Source organism: Stigmatopora nigra, chromosome 2, assembly GCF_051989575.1.
Source record: "Stigmatopora nigra isolate UIUO_SnigA chromosome 2, RoL_Snig_1.1, whole genome shotgun sequence".
NCBI lineage: Eukaryota > Metazoa > Chordata > Actinopteri > Syngnathiformes > Syngnathidae > Stigmatopora > Stigmatopora nigra.
Window position 1 is genome coordinate 11,231,758 of NC_135509.1, and position 24,836 is coordinate 11,256,593.

At 39.9% G+C, this 24,836-nt stretch overlaps 4 protein-coding genes and 1 long non-coding RNA gene across 10 annotated transcripts in view; 2 read left to right on the plus strand and 3 right to left on the minus strand.

Moving 5' to 3' along the window:
• Window positions 1-191: 191 nt before the first annotated feature.
• ada2a (adenosine deaminase 2a) lies at window positions 192-4,402 on the plus strand. Its single transcript, XM_077741633.1, has 10 exons — window positions 192-308; window positions 656-989; window positions 1,182-1,401; window positions 1,842-2,055; window positions 2,132-2,259; window positions 2,322-2,412; window positions 2,860-2,968; window positions 3,053-3,210; window positions 3,324-3,526; window positions 3,596-4,402. Exons 2-10 carry the CDS (start codon window positions 689-691, stop codon window positions 3,774-3,776), a joined length of 1,605 nt encoding a protein of 534 aa, XP_077597759.1. The 5' UTR covers window positions 192-308; window positions 656-688; the 3' UTR covers window positions 3,777-4,402.
• On the minus strand, window positions 4,170-6,932 carry ribc2 (RIB43A domain with coiled-coils 2). The gene is made up of 7 exons (XM_077741659.1): window positions 6,759-6,932; window positions 6,601-6,682; window positions 5,732-6,001; window positions 5,548-5,666; window positions 4,859-5,026; window positions 4,608-4,774; window positions 4,170-4,532 (listed from the first exon to the last, which is right to left on the minus strand). Exons 1-7 carry the CDS (start codon window positions 6,867-6,869, stop codon window positions 4,463-4,465), a joined length of 987 nt encoding a protein of 328 aa, XP_077597785.1. The 5' UTR covers window positions 6,870-6,932; the 3' UTR covers window positions 4,170-4,462.
• Window positions 6,933-7,616: 684 nt separating this feature from the next.
• ndufa9a (NADH:ubiquinone oxidoreductase subunit A9a) lies at window positions 7,617-10,541 on the minus strand. Its single transcript, XM_077741647.1, has 11 exons — window positions 10,401-10,541; window positions 9,620-9,796; window positions 9,349-9,446; window positions 9,180-9,271; window positions 8,955-9,096; window positions 8,785-8,887; window positions 8,651-8,721; window positions 8,457-8,533; window positions 8,257-8,352; window positions 7,951-8,017; window positions 7,617-7,876 (listed from the first exon to the last, which is right to left on the minus strand). The coding sequence occupies exons 1-11, from the start codon at window positions 10,453-10,455 to the stop codon at window positions 7,706-7,708; spliced, it is 1,149 nt and encodes a 382-aa protein (XP_077597773.1). The 5' UTR covers window positions 10,456-10,541; the 3' UTR covers window positions 7,617-7,705.
• LOC144213290 (uncharacterized) overlaps window positions 9,972-24,836 on the plus strand; it is a 34,117-nt gene continuing 19,252 nt past the window's right edge. For 2 of the 4 annotated variants that reach the window (XR_013329933.1, XR_013329934.1), the window contains exons 1-4: window positions 9,972-10,478; window positions 15,768-15,909; window positions 20,680-20,821; window positions 21,645-21,760. This is a non-coding gene — a long non-coding RNA (uncharacterized LOC144213290). Of the gene's footprint in view, window positions 10,479-11,877; window positions 12,466-15,767; window positions 15,910-20,679; window positions 20,822-21,644; window positions 21,761-24,836 lie in introns of those variants that run through there. The other 2 variants (XR_013329935.1, XR_013329932.1) reach the window with 2 other exon arrangements.
• dyrk4 (dual-specificity tyrosine-(Y)-phosphorylation regulated kinase 4) lies at window positions 10,982-21,016 on the minus strand. 3 transcript variants are annotated; one of them, XM_077741602.1, is made up of 14 exons: window positions 20,646-20,814; window positions 17,116-17,193; window positions 15,752-15,907; window positions 15,473-15,623; window positions 15,129-15,292; window positions 14,511-14,647; window positions 14,290-14,430; window positions 13,711-13,849; window positions 13,431-13,512; window positions 13,112-13,284; window positions 12,970-13,030; window positions 12,757-12,886; window positions 12,478-12,659; window positions 10,982-12,267 (listed from the first exon to the last, which is right to left on the minus strand). In XM_077741602.1, exons 1-14 carry the CDS (start codon window positions 20,736-20,738, stop codon window positions 12,008-12,010), a joined length of 1,947 nt encoding a protein of 648 aa, XP_077597728.1. In that variant the 5' UTR covers window positions 20,739-20,814; the 3' UTR covers window positions 10,982-12,007. The 3 variants fall into 3 exon arrangements, with proteins under 3 accessions (XP_077597728.1, XP_077597737.1, XP_077597745.1); XM_077741611.1 differs by lacking the exon at window positions 20,646-20,814 and adding an exon at window positions 18,947-19,410; XM_077741619.1 differs by lacking the exon at window positions 10,982-12,267 and adding an exon at window positions 20,939-21,016 and having other exon boundaries at window positions 12,484-12,886; window positions 20,646-20,792.

A 24,836-nucleotide genomic window follows, 5' to 3' on the forward strand; every position in this document is an offset into this window, starting at 1 on the left:
AGTGATAATTTATATCTATATGAATTTGGTTGCCAATAAATACTACTGGCAAGCATCCAACGGCGTTTTGTTGTAACATTCATAATTTTGCAGTGAGTGAAATTGTTCGACCTCATTTAGAAAATAATCCTACACAATTACGCCCTATCTATTTTGTTTACATGACATTTGAGCCAATCGTGTCGTTGGAGGGGCGGGGCTTCTGAGTGTAGGAACTGCTTATTCTGACAGGACCACGGGTCGAGCTCAAAAGAATACGTCTGTCCGTTTCTAAACAACTTTTGTCTGTTCATCTGCAGTTGTTTAAGGTAACTTTTTGTCAAGTTTAATAATTCACATCGCGGATGTTCGTCATTGCGACCCCAATCACCCTTTGTTTAAAAATAGGCTGTTATGCGAGTCCATATCTATGAGTCATTGATTTCTTATTCATTTAAAACAAAGGTAAATATGAATCGCCTCGTCTTTGTTTTCTAGTTTAAATACATTTATGAATTACACGGATTTGTAAATAATCGACAATGTAGTGCAGATTTTAAGACATTTAAAAATGTTTTACTTCTACTAAGGTGGACATTCTGACACGAATTAAATGTGTGAGGTTGCATATTGTGATAGATTAAAATATAATAATATGAATCTCCTTTGTGTTTAGGTCGTCTCATCTGCCATTTGACATCCGAGGGTGATGGCTGTGGTGAAGCGCCCTCATGTGGCTGTATTCTGCTTGCCACTGTTATTAGCAGCAGGTGTCTTCCCCATGCCGGACCCCAAGTTGAGGGAGGCCCTCATAGAGTTGGAGACATCCCATCAAACGGGAGGCCAACTGGTGCTAAGCAATTTAGAGAAGATTCTGGACGTTCAACTGCACCAATTGAAGGAGAAGGAGATGTCCAAGGCTCCTTTCCCTCCTGCCATGCACTTTTTCAAGGCCAAACCCCTTATTGAGCGCAGCCCTATCTTCACCCTGCTGCAGAAAATGCCCAAAGGTCAGTCAGAAATCCAGTGTCCGATAAAGGAACATTTTGATAACAGTTACACATACAATTCCGTAGAGCATCGCTTGTATCAGGGGTGGGAAAACAATTCCACAAAGGGACACAGTGTGTGCAGGTTTTGAGGAACGGTTTGCAAACTTCTTGCCTATAAGCAGTCCTGTAGTAATATCACATGTCATTCAGGTGGAGCCTTGCACGTGCACGACCTGGCCTTGGGGGACCCCGAGTGGCTTGTGAAGAATGTGACTTATCGGCCAAACTGCTACATGTGCGTCACTGAAAAACAAGGGGTAAGATTCATCTTCTCATCCAGTCAACCTGAGTCTGCACCAAACTGCTCCATCTGGATGCTGATGGAAACACTTCGGGACAAACTGGTTAACGTAACAGATCTTGACAACAGGTAAGGTTATATTGGGTGGGGGAAAAATAATGGTTTCAAAAAATGTCTTCCCGACTACTACTACTTTATTATGATGACTACTTATTTATTTATAACTTATTTATTATTGATTATTTATCAGTTTGTTTGCTTGTTGATGTTATTTGTGCACTTCCTACTTATTTATTTACTTATTTTGTATTATGTATTACTTATATATTGATTATATATTTGTCTGCTTTCTTTTTTAATCCCATTATAATTGTATAATGGTAAAAGTGTTCAATTGAATTCCATAATCTGCTAATATTCTTGAAAAATCACATTAAAAAATATCTTTCAAAGAAACCATTTACTAATAAATAAAAGGACAATGTGAGCCTAGAATCTATTATCGTTTTTTTCATGTTGACCTCAGTGTTAATTGCAGCAAAATAATCTTAATTTTTATTCTCTGGTAGCATCCTGGGTAACTTGACGCTTTTCACTGATGGCGATCCGGACGCCTTGTATGCTGACCAAGAAGTGATTTGGGAGAAGTTTGAGCATAGTTTCAACGCCGTGATAGGTCTCGTTACATATGCTCCAGTCTTCCGAGACTATTACTACCATGGCCTCAGCCAATTTTACAACGATAACGTCATGTATCTGGAAATACGCGCCTTACTTTTGCAAGTAACTGAATGCAATATTCCTACAAGTCTTACTCACTTATTGGGCATTCAATGATAAACATATTGACTTTCCTCAGACCTACGAGCTGGACGGCAGCAGACACGACTCGACGTGGGCGCTTAAAACCTACGGAGACGTCACCAAACAGTTCATTGCAGAACACCCGGATTTCTTTGGGAGCAGATTCATCTTCATAGTGAACAGGTGCCTGTCTTGACATTAAGAATAATTAATGGGGTGGGCACAGATCACAGCTTATATTTCAGGAGAATGGATGCATCTGCGTTGAAGAAAGAGGTAGAGAAGGCACTGAAGCTGCAGAAGGACTTCCCAGACTTGATGATGGGCTTTGACTTGGTGAGAAATTCGCCTCAAATAACAGATGGTGGTCAACCACTACTTTTGAGTTCAAGTCTGCAACTCCAAAAAGTGTTATATACTAATACATGCAAGAATAACACTATTTATGGTAACATTTTGGAAACAATGAGGTCTCTACACAACAAATTTCCGTCGTTCTGCCATCTTTTCCACTATAAGGAGCCCATTGATTGAATGGCCTATTTTAAAATGTATTGCATATATGAGGCATTAGTATTAGTAGTAGAAGTGGCTAGGTGTTGCATTATAAATCTAGATCCAGCTGTGTTAAAGACAGCTTTCATACCATGATTACCCAATATTAATACAAATATGTGGATCATCAGATTATAAGGCGCACTGGTGGCTCTTGAGAAAATTCAAATTATTAATTGCGCTTTATAGAGTGGAAAAGAAGGTAGTTGTAATATTTCTCATGCGCAGGTCGGCCGCGAAGACGGCGGAAAGCCTCTTTGGTATTTCAGAGATCCCTTGTCGTTACCAGCAAAGATGGGCGTGACACTTCCCTACTTTTTCCACGCTGGAGAGACAAGTGAGCACAAAATCGGCTTCCAATCAAGCAAAGGTTTGAGAATAAGCCAAGTCAAATATTTTAGTTTGCACTCCATTACTGCAGATCTGCACGGCACAGACATGGACCAGAACCTGCTTGATGCCATTTTGTTTAATACATCGCGCATTGGCCACGGATTTGCACTCACTCGCCACCCTTTGGCCCGCGAACTATCAAGGAAGAGAGGCGTGGCTGTGGAAGTGTGTCCCATATCCAACCAGGTATACTCACCCCCAAAATAAAATGAATGGTGATATTACTTTTTGGGACATTATCTTGCCTTTTGTTAGAAGTTTTTTTCGTGTAAGTGCCATTGTTCTTTTCTTTTGATCAGGTGTTAAAGCTGGTGAGTGACCTGCGTAACCACCCGGCAGCGACACTGATGTCACAGAACCACCCTATGGTGATAAGTTCTGACGACCCGGGCATGTTCGGTTCCTCGGGCCTGTCCTACGACTTCTACGAAGCCTTTTTGGGCTTCGGGGGGAATAGGTCGAACTTGGGCACGCTAAAGCAATTGGCCATCAACTCCATTTTGTGAGTACGCATTAGGCGAAGATCCTCGTTGAACTCACACGCTAACTTGTTGCTGATACTTTCACCCAGATACAGCACGCTGAGCCCGGAACTGCAGAACAAAGCTTTGGACGCATGGCAGAAAAAATGGGACACATTTGTCTCAGAAAACGTACTTCAGAAGCCAAACTGTGTTTTGGGCAGTGTTGGTTGCCCTTATCCCAGTAGGCTGCCTTGGAAGAAAGTTTTTAATCCCGCTGCTGTACTGTGAGCATGTATACGCGGCTTTGCTCTTAACACAGTCACTGCCATTGACTGTAATAGACGTTAAAGTGAAGGATTGTGTTTGTTGCGATTGAAGGCAATAGACATCTGATCTATTTCAACTAGGAATGCAATACTTCTCAGTTCAATTGGATGGACGTGTAGTATGGCTTAAAAATGAGTGGAGACCAGTTGCACTGAACTGAAGGTATGTTTTTGTTTTCTTTTTTTATGGTGGCAGCTTCATACTCAGTGAGAGTAGAAGGTCACAGCTTGATAGAGCCAATAGAACAACATAATAGGAAAAAAAGTTTTGCAATATTTGGGCCACCTTAGTGGACCCCATCAATGCCTTGATGCTGAGTACTTGATATTGAGTCCATGAATGCTACAAACAGAATTGGTGACAGATAGATTTTTATTTGAGTCATTAAGGGAAATGTTAAAACCCCCAAAGTAGGGTTCAGATTCGCTCTTTTTTTAAATGGGGTTCTTGCTTAGTTTTATATGCTTTGCTTGTTTTTCAAATGTGTGGTTTGCTGTTGCTCTAGCTCAGTTTTTCTTGTTTTTAGTCTTTTTCTCCATAATGAGCAATATTGTCACATTGATTGTGACATTAAAAATGTGAGAGGATTCTTTTTTTTCTCGTCGTTACTCATTTAGCTCATACATGCTTTATCATCATCATCATCATCAGCGGCAGCTGGTGTTGAATTGGGAGAAGAAACTTTCCTCAATGTTTCCATGCCTTAATTCTTCTTTTCTGAATTAAAAAAAAGCACATGACTTGTCAAGGAACTATAGGCGAACAAGACGATTCTGTTGGTGTGTTTTGTACCTGTTCTGTTGTGTTTCTGCCAGCTGTTTGTTGACGACGTCCAGGTGGCGTCGAAAGTGTTTCTTGTTTCGGGCCTGCTGCCTCTCCAATAGCACAGCCATCCGAGCTGAATTCAAACGGATGCCGTCGTGCCGACTCTCCTCTCCCTGCATGCTCAGTTCTGCCATCTAGAGAACGCAAGTCCAGAGTCCTTCTTTTGCATGTAAAGAAAGAGAATGCGGCTGGTCTCTGTGTCATTTTGTAGCACTTACCATTTTCTCTTCAGTTTGTTGCTTTTGGAAAACCCTGATTTGTGTCAAGCTTTCAGGCAGAGGCTTCCTGTCGCTACTGGGACAAAGACCAGGGGCTCCCATACAACTCAAATGTGGAACTTGCTCCTGGGTAACTTCTTCATGATCTCTTTCTTCTCTCTTTGTCATCTAAGAGCATTCAAGACCCTGCATGTTAGATGTCTGGTCCGTGCTTGTTTCAGTTTTTGAAACAAAACATCCTATATGTACAAAAAAAAAACAAAGACAAAGATACAAATCCACTGAATTTGACCCGATATTGTGTAATTATAGTAGTCTACTGCTACTATTTCAATTTTTTTCTGACATTCCAAATTTAATAACTTCTCTCCCCTATTGTCACGTTTTGTTGAGTTTGGTAGATGGGTGTGTTTTACCTAATTGTGTCCCTTTTGGTTCTTCTTCCCTTTTTAGACCCACACCTGGGTCATCAACCCTAGTCTGTGTATTTGAACACTGTGTTTTTGTACATCCGTGTAGGAGTATTGTCTGCTGTGAGTAATGTCTGCCTGTTAGTCGGTGTGCGTCTCTCCTGTTAAGTTTTTATTTTTGTTAATTTTGTCCCAGTTTTCATTAAAATTGTGTAAAGTTGTGCACCAGCACTGCCCTGTGTTGTGCATTAGCAAGCAGTGTCTGGAGGCAGGACTCACTGTGTTGATGTTCCATTCTTTGGTTACCAATGCTGCTGCTTTTCTCCTCTCCAGATCTTTGTTGTGGAGAATCACAGCCTCATTATCCTTGAGGACCCTGATTTGGTCATCTTGCTGTTCTGAGGGCCCAGAGATACATTTGGTGAGTTGGGCTGCATATGAATTCAGCATCTTTTGAACTTACTCTCCATCTCCTTTCTGTGCTTTTCTGCGGCCTGCTCATCGCGTTGCTGGATAAGCCAACCTCGGAGTTGCTCCTTCTGCCTCTGTACTCGACCCTCTTTCTCCGGGTCCTCCCCAAGCAGACCGGGCAACATAGTCAGGTGACCTTGACACCTGGGAACGCCTCTTGGCTGCGGGCAATGAAGGCCAAAGTCCACGACGGCCTTTTGAGAGGTATCTTTAACCTTTACTTGTTGATTAGGAAGCAGGAAAGCATCCATCATTGCTGCATCTATTAGGAACAACTATGGCTGGTTAGTCCGGTATTTAAGATGAGTAGTATAATTCTCGTCTAAAGCATTTATTTTACAGTCTCAATTAACCGTATACGTTACAAACAGGCGTGGCTATGCTTAAAATAAGATACACAAGCATGTTGGAGACCTCACATAAAAAAACACATTTAAGATTAGAGCCCCATAACATCAAAACTGTGCATATCTACTAAACAAAGGGATTATCGTTGTTAAAAATAAGCTTAAAATCATACTATAATAATACAGTATACGAAAATTAGTCTATAAATGAATCATACATTGGCATACATGCATTTGTTTGTGTCTTGCAGGACTTTTGTGTATTGATCTAGAATTTTAAAGTGTAATTAGATGAGTGAAACTACTTCTCTACTATTTTTTTATTTCCATTGAGTATATTTGAGTGTTATTAATAATTTTTTAAAAAAAACACCTTTCTGAACTGAGAAGAAAATATTAACTATGGAAAAAAAAGCTGCTTGTGCTCATTACAAATCCTAATTAGTATATCACTTTTTAAAATTACTGTATTACAACAAGACAATGTTTTTGGTTTGTTTGTTTTTTTACTCACCGCAAGCTTTTTGTTGTTCCTTTTCTGCCTGTTTCTTTGCAATCTTCTCAGCCACTTGCTTGTCAAGAAATTCTTTGTCAATCTACATCATTTAAAATAATAATAATAGTTATCAAGTTTACAACCAAGAATATCCCTGTAGGACAGCCGCAACTTACTCCGATGCTCCGCAACTTGTCGTCAAACAGTCTCGCTCGTCTTCGCTCATCATTATCACGACGAAACTGCACTTTGACATCTGACAACAATTCCATCTTGTTCATCATCATTTTCACGCACGAAAATCTAAAATGTTCAGCGTGTGAAAATGAAGCGTCTTTTTTCCCCCTCCCCCTTCTTCCAGCGCTGTTTGACGGAAACACACGAGTTGCTAAGACAACAACACTTCGGGTTCTTTCGTGACAAATCGGCAATGTCCGCCTGGGTCCGAATTTCCAACCCAGGACATCAACTGTCAGGTGGACATACCCACCATTTCTTCATAATGCCCTCTGAATAAATTAGTTATTTTGGCAGTATTGTAATGTAATAATACTTGTATTCACATTTGTAAGAGGGGCGAGTGGTTAGTGCCTCGGCCACACAGCTCTGGGGTTCTGGGTTCAAATCCAGGTCACGTCCACCTGTGTGGAGTTTGTATGTTCTCCACTGGTCTGAGTGGGTTCCCTCTGGGTACTCCAGTTTCCTCCCATATTCCAAAATCATACATGATAGGCTGAATGATCATTAAAAATTGACCATAGGTATGAGTATGACCTAAAATAGTTGTTTGTTTCAGCGTGCCTTGTTTGGCTGGCAACCAATCCTATAGCAAATGGTTGGGATTAGGCTTCAGCACCCCACGCGAACCATGTGCAAATAAGTAGAATGGAAAATGGAAAAAAATACATGATCTATTTGAAATCACCTTATTTGCAGAACATTTTGACTTTAAAAGTGATTGGAATGAAATCATTAAACAAAGCCAACAAACTTCTAACAAGTCAGAAACAAATTTTTACCCCAATGGACACATGTTCAGCTTTAATGAGCCAAGCTTTTAATTTATTTACATATAGAATTTAATTCAAACACTCTGATGTGACACAGTGACTGATTTCATATTTTAGTAGTTGACGGTCTTGGCTGGCTTTGTTGCATCCAGGTCAGCTTCCAGAAAACGGAAACGGCGATGGCGGCGCAGAATCTCAATTGCCTTTTGCTCTACAGTGGAAGGCGTGATACCAAGATCCTCCAGACCGGGAAGTCCAGGGTACTTCATGTCAGTTAAGTGAAACTGAAAGATAAAAATATTTCCATCAAGCTGAACTGATTAACTATCAGTGGTAAATATTTTATCTGAAGGCTTACCCTTTCAACTTTATCAGGAGTTGTCCAAGGCTCGAAAGGGTTCATTGCGAACATCTGAGCTACAAGACTGAAAGGACAAATGCATGAGCACATTACTATTATAATTTTACTAAAGTGCTGTATAGATGGGAAGCCTATAAACATAAGAGATCCTAACTAATTTCTTTTAGGTGCCATCAAAAGGCTTTTCAGAAACAATGGAGGATTCAAGACACACAATTCAGACATTATAACGATTCAAAACAAATAATCACATCCTGTACTTAAGTGTAGAAAGTAACAAAAGTTGTGTATGAAAGTTCTTACTGGAATAGTGGGCGTGGGAGGGGATAGGGAAAAAAACGCCTGTGGGTGATGGCGTAGATGTATTCCACCAAGTCGTGAAGAAGGTACCTGTTAGGACTACATAAAAAGAAAAATGGGCACATCAAAATAATATCCCTGAGTCAATTTGCTAACTACTCCAATTGCACTTTCATGCAACTTGCATAAACGTGGGTACCTACCCAACCAGCGCGTACGTCTTGCCGATGGCGTCCGGATCTCTGATGGCGTTCACAATGGCCTTTGCCACGTCTGCAACCTGATTAAGAGAACCATGATTTACTACAAGTTGAGGGAAAAAAAACTCAACACATCAGTATGAAATGTCATCTTAGATGTTTGTTTGCAAGTCAAAGTAAGGCAAGAGTCATCTCACGTGAACTGGCTGCTTGACGGTTTTCTTGCCAAAGCCGATGAGTGGAATGGCGTTGCCGAACCAACGCATGTCTGAGGGAATGACATATGAATAAGGGATGCCTTGATTGGCTCCTTACGCACGGTCGCTCTTACTTGCGTAGTAGTTGAAGAACCGATCCTCCCTCCCAAACATCTCTGAGGGCTTCATGATGATTGCGTCGGGAAACTCGTCTCTCACTGCCGTCTCTCCCACAGCCTGAATTCCAAATGGAAAGTCTTTAGGGAAAATGCCGATTGGCATCATGTCAAAGCAAGTTTCTAACCTTGTTCCTCAGGTATTTGGAAGTGCTGCGGATGTCCGCGTTGAGGTGAGACATGTGGACTAACTTGGTGATGCCAGCTTCTCTGGCTGCCTTGGCAATCTGCTGAGGGATGCTTACAAAGACATCCTCATAGCGGTAATTCCTTTGGACAAAAAGTCAAAGACAAGACCATATTGTTAGTTTATAATGCTTATTAATGATGAAAAGTGGGATGTCGAGTCCTACTTTGTTTCCCATTCTTTTCCCACAAGATTGATGACGACGTTGGAATGCTCCAAAGCTCGTTTGATGGAGTCTTTGTTCTTGGCATCCCAGTCCTGGAACAAAATTCCCATTTTAGGACTCCGACAGGGTTCAAGTAGATGATCGCTGAAATTTTTTGAGACTCACGCACCAGGAAAATGATTTGTCCAAGGTCCCCCATAGGCTTGAAATACATGGTGTCGTACTGATCACAGCGGTGAGGGATTATGATCTGAGAGCCAATCCGACCTGAAAAGCAGTAACATGTCAAATCAAGTGTGTAACTGTCAGAAAAGACCAACAAAGTGATATTGTTTCAATTCTAATTGAATACAGTGAAGGAAGAATATCCGGTTTATTCTTGTGTTGGTACGTTAGGTTTGCAATGAGGTAAATGGTGGTCTCCTTGCGTCGCCACTTACCTAGCCGACTGACCACATATCGACCCAGGAAGCCCGTAGCACCAAATACAGTGGCGGCAATGCCGCTGGATGAAGAACGGCCACCTTTCCCTTTGGGGATGACGGCATGGTGCAGCTTCCTCTGCTGATTTGAGCTTACACAGGAAGCTGAAACTGCAGCAGGGGTACAGCCACTCTCTAAATGGAAAGATGCATGTTAAATAGTTCACAAGATCCATTTTAATAGACAATAACGTTCAAATTTACAACATTCCATAATTATATATTATTTATATTGTATTCAAAAATTAAAAACAAATGCTATATACCAGGGGTGGGTAAACTATTCCACAGGGTGGCAGTGGGTGCGGGTTTTCATTCCAACCCATAAAGAAGACACATTTTGACCAATCTGATGTCGTACAATTGCAATCAGTAGATTGCAGTCAGGTGCTTCTTGTTTTCTACAGAAAACTCATTGTTCAACATGTCTGTTCCTGATCGGTTGGAACAAAAACCTGCACCCACTGCGACCATCGAGGACCGATTTGCCTTATTAGAAGTAAAAATATCAAACACAGTTCCGATATTTTCTCGATAATGAAGCAAAATAGGGTCCTTATGTCCTGTCAGCTAGTTCCTAGGACGAAAACAGCTTAGGTTAGCATTTAGCCTTCTTTAGCCAGCAAGGTCATCTATACCAGAAGCGGTTGATCATCCGTCTAAAGCTATTTTGTCAATTATACCGTTTATTCATAAACCCGCGCACACAGGTAATGAATATTACTTTGGCATTACTTACTGGAAAGCCTGGGAAGGACACTCGCAGGACGGCTAACCAGTGTGAGAGTCGCCATCTTACATCGCTCTACGGCAAAGGGTGAGTCCCAAATTAGATTACAAAAAAAAAAAAAAAAAGAATCAGCTATGATTGAGAACCAGTGATGGATGAATTTGAATGTACAATACTTTTTCCATATTAACACCCAACCAGTATTTATAGAGATCTTCGATTTTGGTGTAGGTTTAATTAGTGTTTTTCTCCAACAAAGAGCCAATCAAAGTGGGTGAACAATCCTGGAAGAGTTAGAAAAGATATCTTTACTTTAACTCATTCAGTGGTATAGTTCCTGAAAGAAGGAACCTTACCTTGAAAACACCCATTGATGCCGATAACTGTGCAATCTATTTAAAATTGTGTGGTGTTGAAACGATCTTCTGAGTTAAAATAGATTGGACGTCAATTTACGTCAATGGCAGAGATAGATTTATACGATGGGAGATCATAAGAGGCTCTTAAAAACGAAGAAAACGAAATAAATAAATCATTACATTTCCCCAAGACAGATATCAATATGTCAATAACACAAATAGCAAAAGACGTATAATAAAAGACATTTTATTTCAGCCTAAATTACAAGATTATATTCACTTTTTTAAAAGATCATGTTCAATCAACACCCTGTGAGAATCTCTGATGGCTGACCTTTCAAACTGGTGGTGACTCCAGACAAAAGTCATCTGCATGAAGATAAATTGTTGAAAATGTTTCTCATTGTACAGCACAAATCTAAGATTCCAACAGTTTCTAGTCCAAATGTACACACACCAGTAAAGTGCAAGATATCTAATACTGCAAGGCACAAACTAAGATTGTCTTTTAGTTTCTAGTGTAAAAATATTACATACGCAAACATTTAAAGTCTTATTATACAATACAACAATAAATAGGTTTTCAATACTATACACATATTTTGGACACATTACACAATAATTTTAATCATAACTACACAATTGCTGCCAAGGTTCAAATATTTTGCGACTCATAGAAAAAAAATCTAAAATAAATCTGTTCATTTACAAGCAGAACACACTCCAGTTAAAATGCACATGACATTGGGTCTTTGCATACAAAACAGATTTGGCTCAGTCTGTACTTTAATAGGTAGCATGAGAAGGGCTTTAAAAGAATGTAAGAGAAAAATAAATGAAAATGTCCTTGCTATTTTTTTGCGTTCATTTTCAATTCTGCTTATTCTCACAATTGTCACGGGCAGTGGTGGAGCCTTATCCCCTTCCAAGTGAATAACGATTAAATTAATGAATCAATAAATATACTACATTATGTGAGTATGTAATACCATCTGTCAGGCTAACACAAAAAAATCTGAAATCCTCTGTTTACATCATCTGAAAATGTCGTATTCTCATGTCAAATTTGACGGGCCATTCTTCTTCAATTCCACATTAAACAACAACAACAACAACAACATGGCAAGCTATCATCAGTCACATCAATCTGCAGGAAAGCATTGCATTCCTGATGGCTGAATGGACAAAACGCAGCAATTCTCAGCACCCGGGTGAGTTCCCCGTTCATTTTGGACACCACAAAACTTTCTTCTGCCATTACACAATTGGAGGCAAACACCGAGAGGGCACAAGACTGTCATGGCTTTCTGTTCCCTCTTCCTCCTGAGGTTTGATGACGATGTGGACGACCCTCTCAACCCCGGCCTCCTGATGCTTGGATTTCTCGCCGTCACACACCCCGTCCTCTGCTGAAGCCCCAATAGGTCGCAGGCGCTCGCCTGGGCTTGTCTTTGTGTCCGAGCCGTGCCTCGTCAACTTGTCTTCATCACTGTTTTCTCCGGTGGTGAACCTCTCCGCTGTACCATTGGGGAAAAAAAGGAGATTGGATCAGTATGTTGCATGTAAGTGGGAGAAACCAGTTCCACCGCTTCAACCTGCTGCCCTCTGCCAGGTGCTACAGAACCATAGCAGCCAAGACAAACAGGCTCAAGGACTAAAATACCATTATACTTGTATACTAATGACAATTAAAGCATTCATTTCAATTCAAGTTACCAAGTACTTACATGGTTGGCTGTAAGCTTGGTTTCCGTGATTGTAATCACCGATTTTCTCTGTATCCGGCCCACTGTCTTTTGACTTCTTCCCCGACGGTTTGGTTCTGGGTTTCACCTTGTTGAAATGACCCTCCAGGATCCAGCCATGCTTTAAGCCCTCATCGGGTGTCATCCTTTTTGATGGATCCCACCTGAATGGGATAAGAGAGAAGACAATGTGTTTTAAGAGCAGAGAAACAGAAGCAGTCTTTATTTCCAGATGACAGCATAACTGCAACATGAGCGTACGTGAGGCAGCGAGTGATGAAATCTAAGAATAATGTGTCGTTGGTCTTCAGCGTTGTTGACAACTCCTTGGAATTTGGTTTTCGTTTCTTCCCCTTACTGTTGGTGGTGTTTCGGGGATTTCCTTTTGAGTCTGAAACATACATATGAATACAACTGTATGTAAGCTGTAGTACAACTGTAGTGAATATATTGGTATTAGAAATTAAAAGTTACCAAAAAACAATCTCCTCCTGGATGCAGACTGAACAAAATCATTTGGAGGCATTCCAAGAATCTGGAAAAGGAACAGCAAGCATCAATGTTTTGAGTTCAATTACTCATGCACATGCTACTGTGTGTTTCATCACATGCTTACCTCCATGATACATGCTATCTGCTCCACTTCACTCTCTCCGGGAAAAAGAGGGTACCCGGTATAGAGCTCAGCCATGATGCAGCCTAGACTCCACATGTCAATGGCCATGCTGTAGGGGTGGCCTAGGATGACCTCTGGAGAGCGGTAGAAACGGCTCTGGATGTATGTGTACACTACAATGGAAGAAGTCACATTTAATTGATGCTCTTAATTAAAAATGTACCTTTTGATTAAAATAAAAACATGTTTTGTCTATGGATATGCAAAGTATGATTTGTGTTTTTATTTTAATTTCAATTCTCATGGTAATTTGTATTACCTCTTTGTTGTTCGTAACAACTTGATCCAAAGTCAACCACCTTGATGTTCCCTGCCCCTCTCTGAGAAAGTAAGATATTTTCCTATGGAAGAAGAAAAACTGTGATGCCTCACAGCTCCACAAGATGGCACAAATAATCTATGACTACATTATTATTACAAGAACTGCTTAGAAGGCCAGATAGAGGAATACTAGATTGAAATGTGTCTTCATCAAACTTGTTTTCCAGCTTCAGGTAATGAACTAAAATAGCAAATTACGTTTCTGCATAAATACATACCGGCTTGAGGTCACAATGGATGATCTTCTCTCTGTGGAGCATCTGAAGGCACTTGAGTAGAGCATGAGTGAAGCGACGTATGAGAGCCACACTAAAGCCCTGGAAGTTGTTCTTTTTGATGAGCTCGTACAGGTTTACCCTGGCATGAGAAATGTGCCACTTACTAAATTGTTGAGACGACAATCATTGGGTTATTTTAGTACCTTTTTAAAGCTTCATTAAAAAAAATATATATATTTTTTTTACATTAGACACAGCCCCCCCCCCCCCCCCCCCACTTGGGGATAACACATAATTATTAAGCCAGCCTTGCTATTTTGCTGGCGATTGCCATGAGCTGCTTTATGGATGGTGTAATTGGACCTTCCACACAATGAAGCAAGAAGGGGTAAGAGATAGGGCTCTAATCAAGGCCTTAAATAAAGGATTTGGTGACAGTAATGTAAGACAAGGTGGCAGTCCAAGACGTCCAATAAAGGTCGTCCGTTTAAAAGGATACACAAAACTGCCACGTAACCCCTGATCCTCTGAATGTGATAACACCTTGTTAAAGAGCGATAAACAAGAGTATCCACCAACCCGAGAAGCTCGAAGGAGATGCAGAGGTGATTTCTGAAGTAGAAGTACTCCTTCATGTGGATGACATTGTGAAGGTTGTCTTTGTCTTTCCTTCTTATCACGTCCAGGATCTTTAGCTCAACTAAAGCTTGGTGATGGAACCTGGGAACCAAGACAGATGCTGAGTTCCAGAGTGTTCGACCATGGTCACTCAATACAAAAGGATCAAAAATAATTTTCACCTCTTCTTGTTGCGTATCATCTTAATGGCTACAAGTTCGTTGGTCTTGTGGTCTAAGCATTTGAGAACTTGTCCAAAGGAGCCCTTGCCAATTACTTCTAGTACTTCAAATCTGTAGGCAATGTGGTCATGCAGCACCTGCAGCAACAAAATGAGCATGCAGTATAGTACATTGAATAAAGTATTTACAGCCTAGTATTGACACATTAACTTGCATTTCTTGTCTAAACTCAAGCTTTTATTTGTTAAACCTTATTTTAAAAAGAGATTTTTTTTAATAGCGCAACAATTGTCTTTTGGTTTTAAACACCAGGCCCACCTGCTTGTATTTACTCAAAAAGGGTTGGATAACACTCCTCGGTTCAGACAAATCTTAACATTTTTGATGACCTTACAATCCCTATTTTTTCTAAATAGAAACAAATGTTGGAGCAGAAAAAGTACAACAATACAGTATATCAATATTGTGATTCATCAAAATAATGAGTGTCCCAAAAACCTTATCAATATATTCCATGTAATGTTTATCGCAAATCGTCTTATATTGTGAGGTTCCAACCACTATAGTTCTGACTTTAATTTATTCCAAGCTTTGTGGGATAACGTATCGAAACATTACCCTGATGTAGCTCCCTTGCTCGTCATCATATCCACAGTTTTGGGGTGCGGCATGGGAGCCTTCGATCTTCTGAGAACCCAACCCCAGGAACCAGATCTCTGTGTAGTCCAGAATTTCCTCTCTCTCAAACTCTGTCAGACGATCTTGGAAGTTGTTAACTGAGTCTTTTGGAAGAGTAGGAGGACCATATGAGTCATGTTATCACATTGCTCAAAAAGCAGAGGAGGATGAAAAAGTGTTTGTGACGCAAACAACTTATTATTTATCATGAGTCAATGCACGATATTACTTGATGTGTGTGTGAGTATGTGATGTATTTTTCTCGCAATCAGTGGAAAATATACCTGTGGGGGACATTGGCAGTCTTGGCGCTTCGGGTGCCTTTTCTTTATTCAACCTGCTGCTGAAGAGTTTGTTGTTGCGAGATGCCGATATTTTATCCATAGTTGCACCAAATCGCATGGTGAACTGCATAGTGGGCTTGGGCCTGTCAACCTGCAAGAGCTTTATGTCACACCAAGCTCACAGATGCATGTTTGCGACTATTGCAAATAGCACAGCAATATTTAAAACATTCAGGAATAATAAAGTACTCTAAAAGGATGAATTAATAAGGTTCTTACTGTGTTTGTTTGATAGTGATTTTGGACCGCATGATTGACAATTTGGGGCAGGATGTGCTCACACTGCTGCTGGTGCTGATTCTTGGCATTGCTGACCACCACCTGGACCACCGGAGGCTCCAGTGGAGGCAAACCTCCGACTCCTGAGCCAAAATTCTGTAAGTAAAAATAACCCACTGTTAACTACTAACTTCACTATTATAGTGACATAAAATTAGGTCACAAGGTTAGATGGTTATTTCTCAGCTGTAAATATAACAGAATGAATAAAGACAGAAGCATTACGCTAAAAATCCATACATCTGAAGTTGTATATTTTTAGTAAATTCTATTTTGATAATTCTGATTCAATCATTTTCCATTCTGCTTAGCCTCACAAGGGTTGTAGGGGGCCTATACAAGTCAATTATAGGCAGTATACGGAGAACCTCATGAGTTGATTTCCAGCCAAGCGCAGTTTTAATTATATATATATATATTTAATTATTTTGAGCACAATTATAAGCATAAAGTACGTAGAGTGGGTCAGTCTGTATGACCTATAAATGAATGATATCTTTTTCACAATGTCCTCATGTGCCTGTCAGTGCTTCTTTCATTGGGACGTCATTGTGTCGGGCTCATCCCTTTTTAGTTTGAGGCTCAGGTGATCATGACCCCCCAGCAGGGAGCGGCTGGAGTTACCGAGGGTAATGCGGACAAAGTCTGTGGTCCCTACTTGGCCCCGTCCCGGCCTGTCTCTGGGGGCTTTGTGGGAGAGAAGAGCAGAAACCTGCTCTTCTTTGGGTGCCGTCCAGAATACTCTTAGAACCCAATGGGTAGAATTAACTCCCTGCCCGATGCCAAGTTCACGTTGATGAATATAAGTGTCAACGCTGGGGAATTACGAAAGAAATTTGGGACATTCTTTTATGTTGTCACCTGCTAAATGTACCCAGTTAAATTAATTACATTGACTTTGTGGCATGGAAAAATAGTGCCGGTGCATTAGAGGATTTTTAACCTCCTAAGAACCAAACTCTTGCAAGCCATGCATTTTTATTTTCTCTTTGATAGATAGCTAATTGGGACCTGATGAAAACAAAGAATGATCTTTTTACACGATGTAGTTTCTGAGTAAAATGATGACCACATCTTAAGTGGATGCCAGGCCCTTCAAGTCCAAAATGTAACATTGTAGTCTTCTGACAACCAAAATGTGATGTCCACATGCGTGGACGCTAGGTCCTACAAGATTAAAGATAAGACCACTTTCTGGCATTTGAAAAACGTTTACACAAGTGGTCACCTCTCTATTTGCCTTAAACAAAGCCTTCACAATGTTGAAATTTTGATTAAGCTTCTTGAAGATGTTAAAAATGGACCTGTAGGCAGGATCGGGTGGTCCCAAGACGACTTCCCTCTGCTGTCTGTCTGTGAGGGAAAGCCTCTGGTCGTGAAGTCTGGGGGTGGAAAAAGAAGATTTAAACCATAGCTGAAGCTATTCATTTTTTTAAACCATGAAATTACTGCAATGAGGGTAGAAATTCACATTACAATTACTGATAAAGGAATCCTTTTGCACTCGTGCAGAGATTTCTTCTCCTATTTTCCAGACACTCTCTTTGGCACGGGCACACACACGAACACACTGCAGGGAACCGAGCAATATCGTAGCCAAGCTCCCAAAAATAATGCACTAGGATCTAAAAATACATCACTTCCGTAAAAACCCAGCAACAACCAATCTGCCGCACTTTTCCCTCATGGTTCACATGCTTGCACGAGTATGCCTGAATGTGTACCAGAAAAGCCGACTTTTTGTCATTAGCAAAAGACTTTCCTGTTCTAAAAAAAAAGGACCTGAGGTATTTGGGATGAGTCCCCCTTGCCACCAATCTGGCCGACACGTGCCTTTTTAATCAGTGTGTGAGCCTGTCTTGGCTCCATATGGGTGAAATAAAGCTTAGCCCCATTTGGAAATATGTGCCAATCACTCTACCTGCCCTGAATGGGAGGAAGAGTTGAAACAGATGTACTTACTGATATAAAAAGACTTGCTATAATCTAAAGCTTCTCCTGTGTTAAGCAAACCTAACAACATTAATCCCAAATTTCTCATCTGGACTGGAATTAAGTACTTCCAGTACTTGACAAGTAAACAAGATCCAGAAAGAGCCTGTTGGCTTCAGTCTTATCTAGGATAGAAGAAAAAAACGCAGGGGGGCTTCACTGTCGTTATGTTGCAATCCAAAGCAGGCGGAATGTAGGTCATTGTGGCTGATGACATCTAAAAATTCACCTGGATGGATAGAGTTGACTCGTGAATGTTGAGCTCTATGACATCATGTGACAAAATGCCTGAGTCCTTCTCTCATTTTCTGCCAATGGTAGTCATTGACGCTAGACGTTCTAACCATTTAACTTGTCAAAACTGATCATTCAGTTCTTTGACCTCACTTGTTTGATATTCTCTTTGCATACTAAGCACATAGGCTTGTCATAATGGAAAATGGTATTGCTGAAATAAAAACAAAAATCAACCAAAATACCTATCCAAATAGCCTAATTTCTTAGGCAACATAACTATACAAGTAAAACAGTGAACACTCAACTCAGTAGCGACACAAGGGAAGCTGTGTATGATCCTCACTTGGTTCACATGGTCAACAAATGAGATGAAAGTAAAATAACATTTCACTCAAATCCTATTTTAAAACATAAATGTTGGATGCAATGACCCAAAAAGAAAGAAATCTCAGTTTCCTCCTTCACAAATAAGGGGCCAGGACATTTGGTTTGAGGATTTAAGTTGAATATCTGAATGCTTTATATTTATTTATAAATATTAAGCAGTCAAAATAGTATCAATACAACTCATGCATTCTTGGGCTTTCCTAAAAATGTATCAAAGTAGTTCCCTAACAGCAAGCAAATATATAGACCTAGTGTTGATAATTATATGCAGTCATGCACCTAAAGACATGAAACATACAAAAAATGTTGATATATTGGCTGGCCACCGATTCAGGGTGTCCCCTGCCTGGTACCCGTGGTTAAAAGGGATAGGCTCCAGGACCACCCTTGTGGGGATAAGCAGTTCAGAAAATGAATGAATGAAGAAATGAATTAATGTACATATACATACAGTGGATATATAACAACCAAAACACATACAGCGTCTTTAGAGTATTAATATACATAATTTTTCCTTACCTTATTTATTTCTGGCAACATTATAATAGTGGGAATGCAAAAAAATTGAATTTTGATGCGCCTGTCTTTAGAGAATCCAAGCAAAAATAATTAACATAGTGTCCCCGCTCTGTCTAATGGCAAAAAAGAAGGCGCTGTCTCAATGCGTGAATCCCCTGGAAACTGGTCCTAAGAACAGACCCCAAAACAAACGCACACTGGGTTTTACGCACACTGCTGGCGTCACCAAGGTGGAGATTAACGTGAGAGGCAAGCTGTTGTAGGCTCCGCTCCCAGCTAAGGAGCCACCTGGTCAGGTTTCTGTCAGGACAGCTGGGGATGTCCCGATATAGATAGATGCGTGTCTCTTTCTCTCTCTCTCGCCTTCTGCCTCTCCACTCAGCCCACCTACACTGAGCTTCCTCCTCCCAATACGGACCCTTCCACCGATGCACGCTGCTCAGTATTCTCCCGAAGCTCCCTCACCATCTGCACCATCTAAGGCATGATAAGGATTCCCTGCAACCAATTTGACACGCAGCCTCAGCACGTCATTACAAAACACTGTAGGGAGAATGCATATATACTCAGTTATTATTATTATTATTATTTATAAATGATGTAGTAGTAGTCAACATTGATAAGTAGTCAATGTGAATAAATGGTTATATAAAAAAAGTGAATATAGTGGTTAGCAGCCTATGGAAGCCTGATTGAATACTCTGAATTGCCCCTGGGTATGAGTGTGGGTGTGAATGGTTGTTTGTCTCAAACCTCCCGGCCTCAATGAGTTTGACATCCGTCAACCACAAATGGGTTCAGGGTAAGTTATTAAAGAGAGGCTGATAATTTTGCAAGGTCAGTGTTCAGAAACAGCGAGTTTTATAACGGGTTGATTATGAGAGAACGTTCTCCACATGCTGAACATGCAAGTGAGCGGTTTACTTTCCATAGAATAAATCCCTCGGCAGGAGGGAAGCAACAATGTTTATCCAGGTGATATGGGACCAGGAAGATGAGTATGATTAGCTGACAGCTCTTATGCAATAGCAGGGGTCACTCCAGTAATCCATCTCACCCCTGAGACAGTATGTGTGCCTATCAAGAAGCTGCCTGTTACGCACGTTGATACTCAAAGCAACTGTTGTTTGCAGAACTGACGGATATTAGGTTATTGTACAAGGCGAGCATCATGCAACAGTTTAGATTTGGGCCAGAGATTATGATTGGCCCCAGCTGCTAGAGCAGACCACTCACAGAATGAAAACACTCTCATGTAGGCCTTTCTTATATTGAACTTGATTAGCAATAAATTGGCATTCATCACTTAGAAGCTCATCTAAGATTGGAACCGAAGAGACGACAAAGAGGTCTTGAGCATTTCTCTAATCAGTACAAAACAATCAATCCACTTATTCTTACCAAGTTCTCTATTTTAAGGCCATATTTGAGCGCTTGTCAATTTTATGACACTTGATGATTGTGGACATGATAGGATTTGTGCCATATGCGTGTAATACTGACTATTTTGGATGCTCAATGTTGCTATGGGTGATATTATAAGACCAATTTTGCATGTATAAAAACTTACAACAAATTAAAGAACGAAAATAAGCCTCTGTGCAAACAATGCCTATGTATTGATGTATGATCATATCATGTATGATATGTACTGATGTTCATATCATCATGTATTGATTACTCATTTGTAGAAGCATACCTCAGTTTGTATCCTCCTGTTCCTGTTCCAACAGCACCCAGGGAGCAGATTAAATCCACCACATGTAGGTGAGGTTCTGGCATCCCACATCATGCAAAACCTCCATGCTTCCACAACCACATCCAGTTGTCAACCTCAACCCATCCACTGTCATTCAGAGGGATGCAAAGTATTCGGTAGGTCAGAAGTCATTGTATATAACCATCCATTTGTCTGAGGCACAACAATATCTGTATCTTGTACTGAAAGGTCCCAGTTTTTTTCTTGAATGCTCTATGAAGTGAATGTATTACCTCACACTGAAGTCTTGCTGCGGGTGTTCCCTCTCTGATTGCCCGTTGTTCAGGATTCACTAAATAAGGGCGGTAGCTGACACACAGGGCAATGTAACTGTGTCTCTTTGCTCTTTCACTGTACCTGGTGAGGGAGTTTTTCCTCTGTGTTTTCTGCTGGCAGTGACGTGTGAATGTGACTCAACTAGGGACCCATCCTGCAGCCGGAGACATTGGTGGCAAAGGCCTGCCACTTACCTTCCTGTGATAGAAGCCTCTGGGATTGTGTCTTGATGGAGGGGCGCTGGAGGGGAAGAGGAGTTACTATAGATACTGATATAATCCTGGGTAAACTCTTCATGTAACTAATGAAGTGTGAGTGAGAGGTAGAATAAGCTCCAAAAGGGTTCCCCTGAGATTCAGTCTTTTCTTAGCCCTGGTTATTGTCACCGTATCTTGGAGACCAAGTCATCAAGATCAAGGGCTGTCAGATTCCTTTTCGCCCTACATTTGTGGCAAAAATCTGTTCCTAGACTAAAATGTTTGAAAACTGGACACTTGATGTGACACGTCGGCAGGTTTAGGACTTAAAGAGGATTCTTCTTTGAATGAGTATGATCATGAGTAGAACATAGCTGTCATGTTTTTTTTTAAGCAGTGTATCATCTTGTTTTGATGACACTGAATGTGTTGCTATTTCTGAACCATTTTCTCAATTCCATTACAGTTCTGTCTATACGCCTTGGCTACAGAGTGTTATCTCCCACTCATCTTTTGGACTTGGACTGGCAACTGACCCGCAAATGTGGACATTTTGCTCGATATGGAAACATTGGAAAACAGGTACTTATGCTTACCAAGGCAATATTACACATCAGTTGCATCCAGTTGAGGGCATCAATAAGTATAGACCAACATTTAACTGGACAATGTTTATTATTATTATTAGGGGTTTATTATATTACTGCTATTGACTGAAGGATTATGATCGCTTGATTTCTTGTGTGCTTTTCTGCTGGTTGAGGCAGCAGCTAAACTATTACTTTAGTAATGTCTCAACTCTGCTCGTCCGTGTAGACCACCTACTTTACAACTGCGTAATCCTCTCATGATCTAGAATACATTTTTCATCCTTTTTATAGCAACAATGCAAGAAGATAAACATGAGTCTCAGATCGACTCCCTATCTAAAAACCAATGCTGGGTCTGTTCCTGAAATTAGAAACAGTGGGCAGGGTGGTCATGCTACAGTGTCATCAGATAGAAAAACTCAAATTAGAATGAATGTGCTTCCTTTCTCATTTTTTTTAACAATGCATGTGAAAATATAATTCTATTTTTAGAATATGAAAGGCATTTATCCTGAATACAAAGTTTTAACTTCATTCACAAACGTATGAAGCTAGGCACTCTCATTTACCGTTTTCGGTGGTCCTATCGAGAAATGTAAACGTGAGCGTTGTCACGCCGATAAGTTGAGAATTGTTAGCCCTTAAGTATTATCCCTCCTGTCACCTTTCAAAGCAAACCCAGCAAGGTGATCCGCCTTTGTGCTCTCATTTGACACACAAACAATACACTGCCTTCAAATGACAATAATTACGCCAATTACAAGGGCTTAAATGAGGAATTGATGCCTCATCTACTGACTGAAGGTACTGAAGCGCTTGAGGTGATAGTATTTCACACGGTGTCAATTAGAAACATACAGGTTTACATTCAGATTATCTGAAGGCGTTTTAGGTGTTAATAGTATTACTGTCAAAGACTCTGGTGTAATCTTCTGAACTAGCGCGCCGACATTTGTCAATCACCAGATGTCCCATTGAAAGAATCACGATGTGTAGCCTGTCATTGCGCCCTTGCTAGTGTAATAGCACACACCGGTCATTAATAATGGGAATGAATTACGTTCCTACACGATGTCAAGGGTATTTCTGCAAAACCCAGATTTCACCATTAAAGCCCAAATTTTCTACAGAAAGCACGATATATTAATTTCTTTTCTTTTTTACTCAGGAAAAAGCTTTTTTTTTACTCTTTTGGGGCCAAAGTTAGTGTTAAAAAAGGCATTGGTTAAAGATGTCATTTAAAAATAACAAAACTATATTAAAAAAACAGAAATAAGGTGCATTGAAATATACAAAGGAGAAAAAATAGAGTCACACTGGCACGTCTAATATAAGACACTTTGGCCCATGTATAATATGCAGCAAAAGACACTTAAGGCAGTTAAAATTTCACCCAAAAAAGAGGAAAATGAAATGACTAAAATCACAGAAGGATCCATTTCAATGGTTTCAACATCTGAAGCACTCAGAACCAGCAAAAGAGTTAAAAATCACTAAGCTATATATATTGTTCTTGTCTCAGTTATGCAAATTTTATATGTAAATGTTATATTATAATATGAGCACATCAGTGAATCAAGCATGGGAACCAAGCCGATCTTTTTATATAACATTTTAGATAACACTACGCAATACATTACACAACAATTCTCCTGAGTCGTTGACGATGGAAGGAGAAGGTGTGTTGGGGGAGGATGTTGGCATACGTTGTTTCACAGCTCTCGACTGCATGACTCACGCTTAAAGAAAAATGAACCCACCAAGCAAGCTAGGCATTCATTAACAAACCTCCCTGGGTGGCATGACACCCTTTCTTGTATCGTTGATTAATGTTTACCCGTTTCCCCGATCTCAGACAATTTGCCTAAAGCATTGAAGTCCCTTGATCTTGGGGTAGGAATGATAAAATGATTCCAATCTCAAAAGATGCTGCAACTGTTCCACGTAGATTCACGTGCAGTGATGCTAGAGCCATGTGACAAAGACATAGGCTGCTCTATTGCACAAATACATACAGTAATTGTGCTGCAAAATCACACGTGCGGAAGGTGAATAATCACAGTTGAGGAAGCAGTGAATGGATTTCAGAATATTATCTCTGATTACTGTACTCAATGATGCTGATGGATTATTGGTTAGAAGTGGGTGAGTGCTGACTTTAATTCAAAAAGACTTATGAAGAGAGGAAGATGGGTAAGAAACCTTATCCATGTCAGGGGTTCATCAGAATAGAAGAGAAGTGCAATCCCCACGATGTTACAAGGCTGGCCAAATGTATGTCAAGTCCAATGAGTAGATTGACTTGTGTACTTCAGAGTTTATGAAAACCTCAGAGCAGTGAGACAATGGAGCACTAGTCCAGCCATCTTATCAAATCAGGCCCTTCTCCCGAGAATCCACATGTGATGCTTCATTTTGTCAGATAGACTTCAGCTGTTTTTTGATACCATTTGAAAACACTACTTCATGTAACCTGATCATCCTGGTAAGGGGAACACACATTTGCGGTCCATTCTTAATGCCCTTTCCCCCTGACGGAGATTTGAGTTTAAAGGTTGTATGAATACACATGACTTGACTTCAATTTGTGTATTTTTGAGACTCAGGCCATGTAACAACATGTAGATGAAAATAAGGTTAATATTAATATCAATATTATTAGTATTATCGTTTTTATTTTCCCCAAACATCAGTTATCATAATCAACTCTAAAAATGTCTTCTTGACCTACAGACTTAGAAAATATACCTATAAAATGCAAAATTATAAAGTAAAAAGCTTTATGAAACCAAATTAAACTAAAACATGCTTCAATTAAAATATTCTATTAAAACGAAAACTCTCATATATATATATATATATATATATATATATATATATATATATATATATATATATATATATATATATATATATATATATATATATATATATATATATATATATATATATATATATATATATATATATATATATATATATATATATACTTAGTATCTCAACACTTTTACTATTATAGACACTACAGTTTTATTATATAATATTTTATGTACGTGAAAAAAATATAA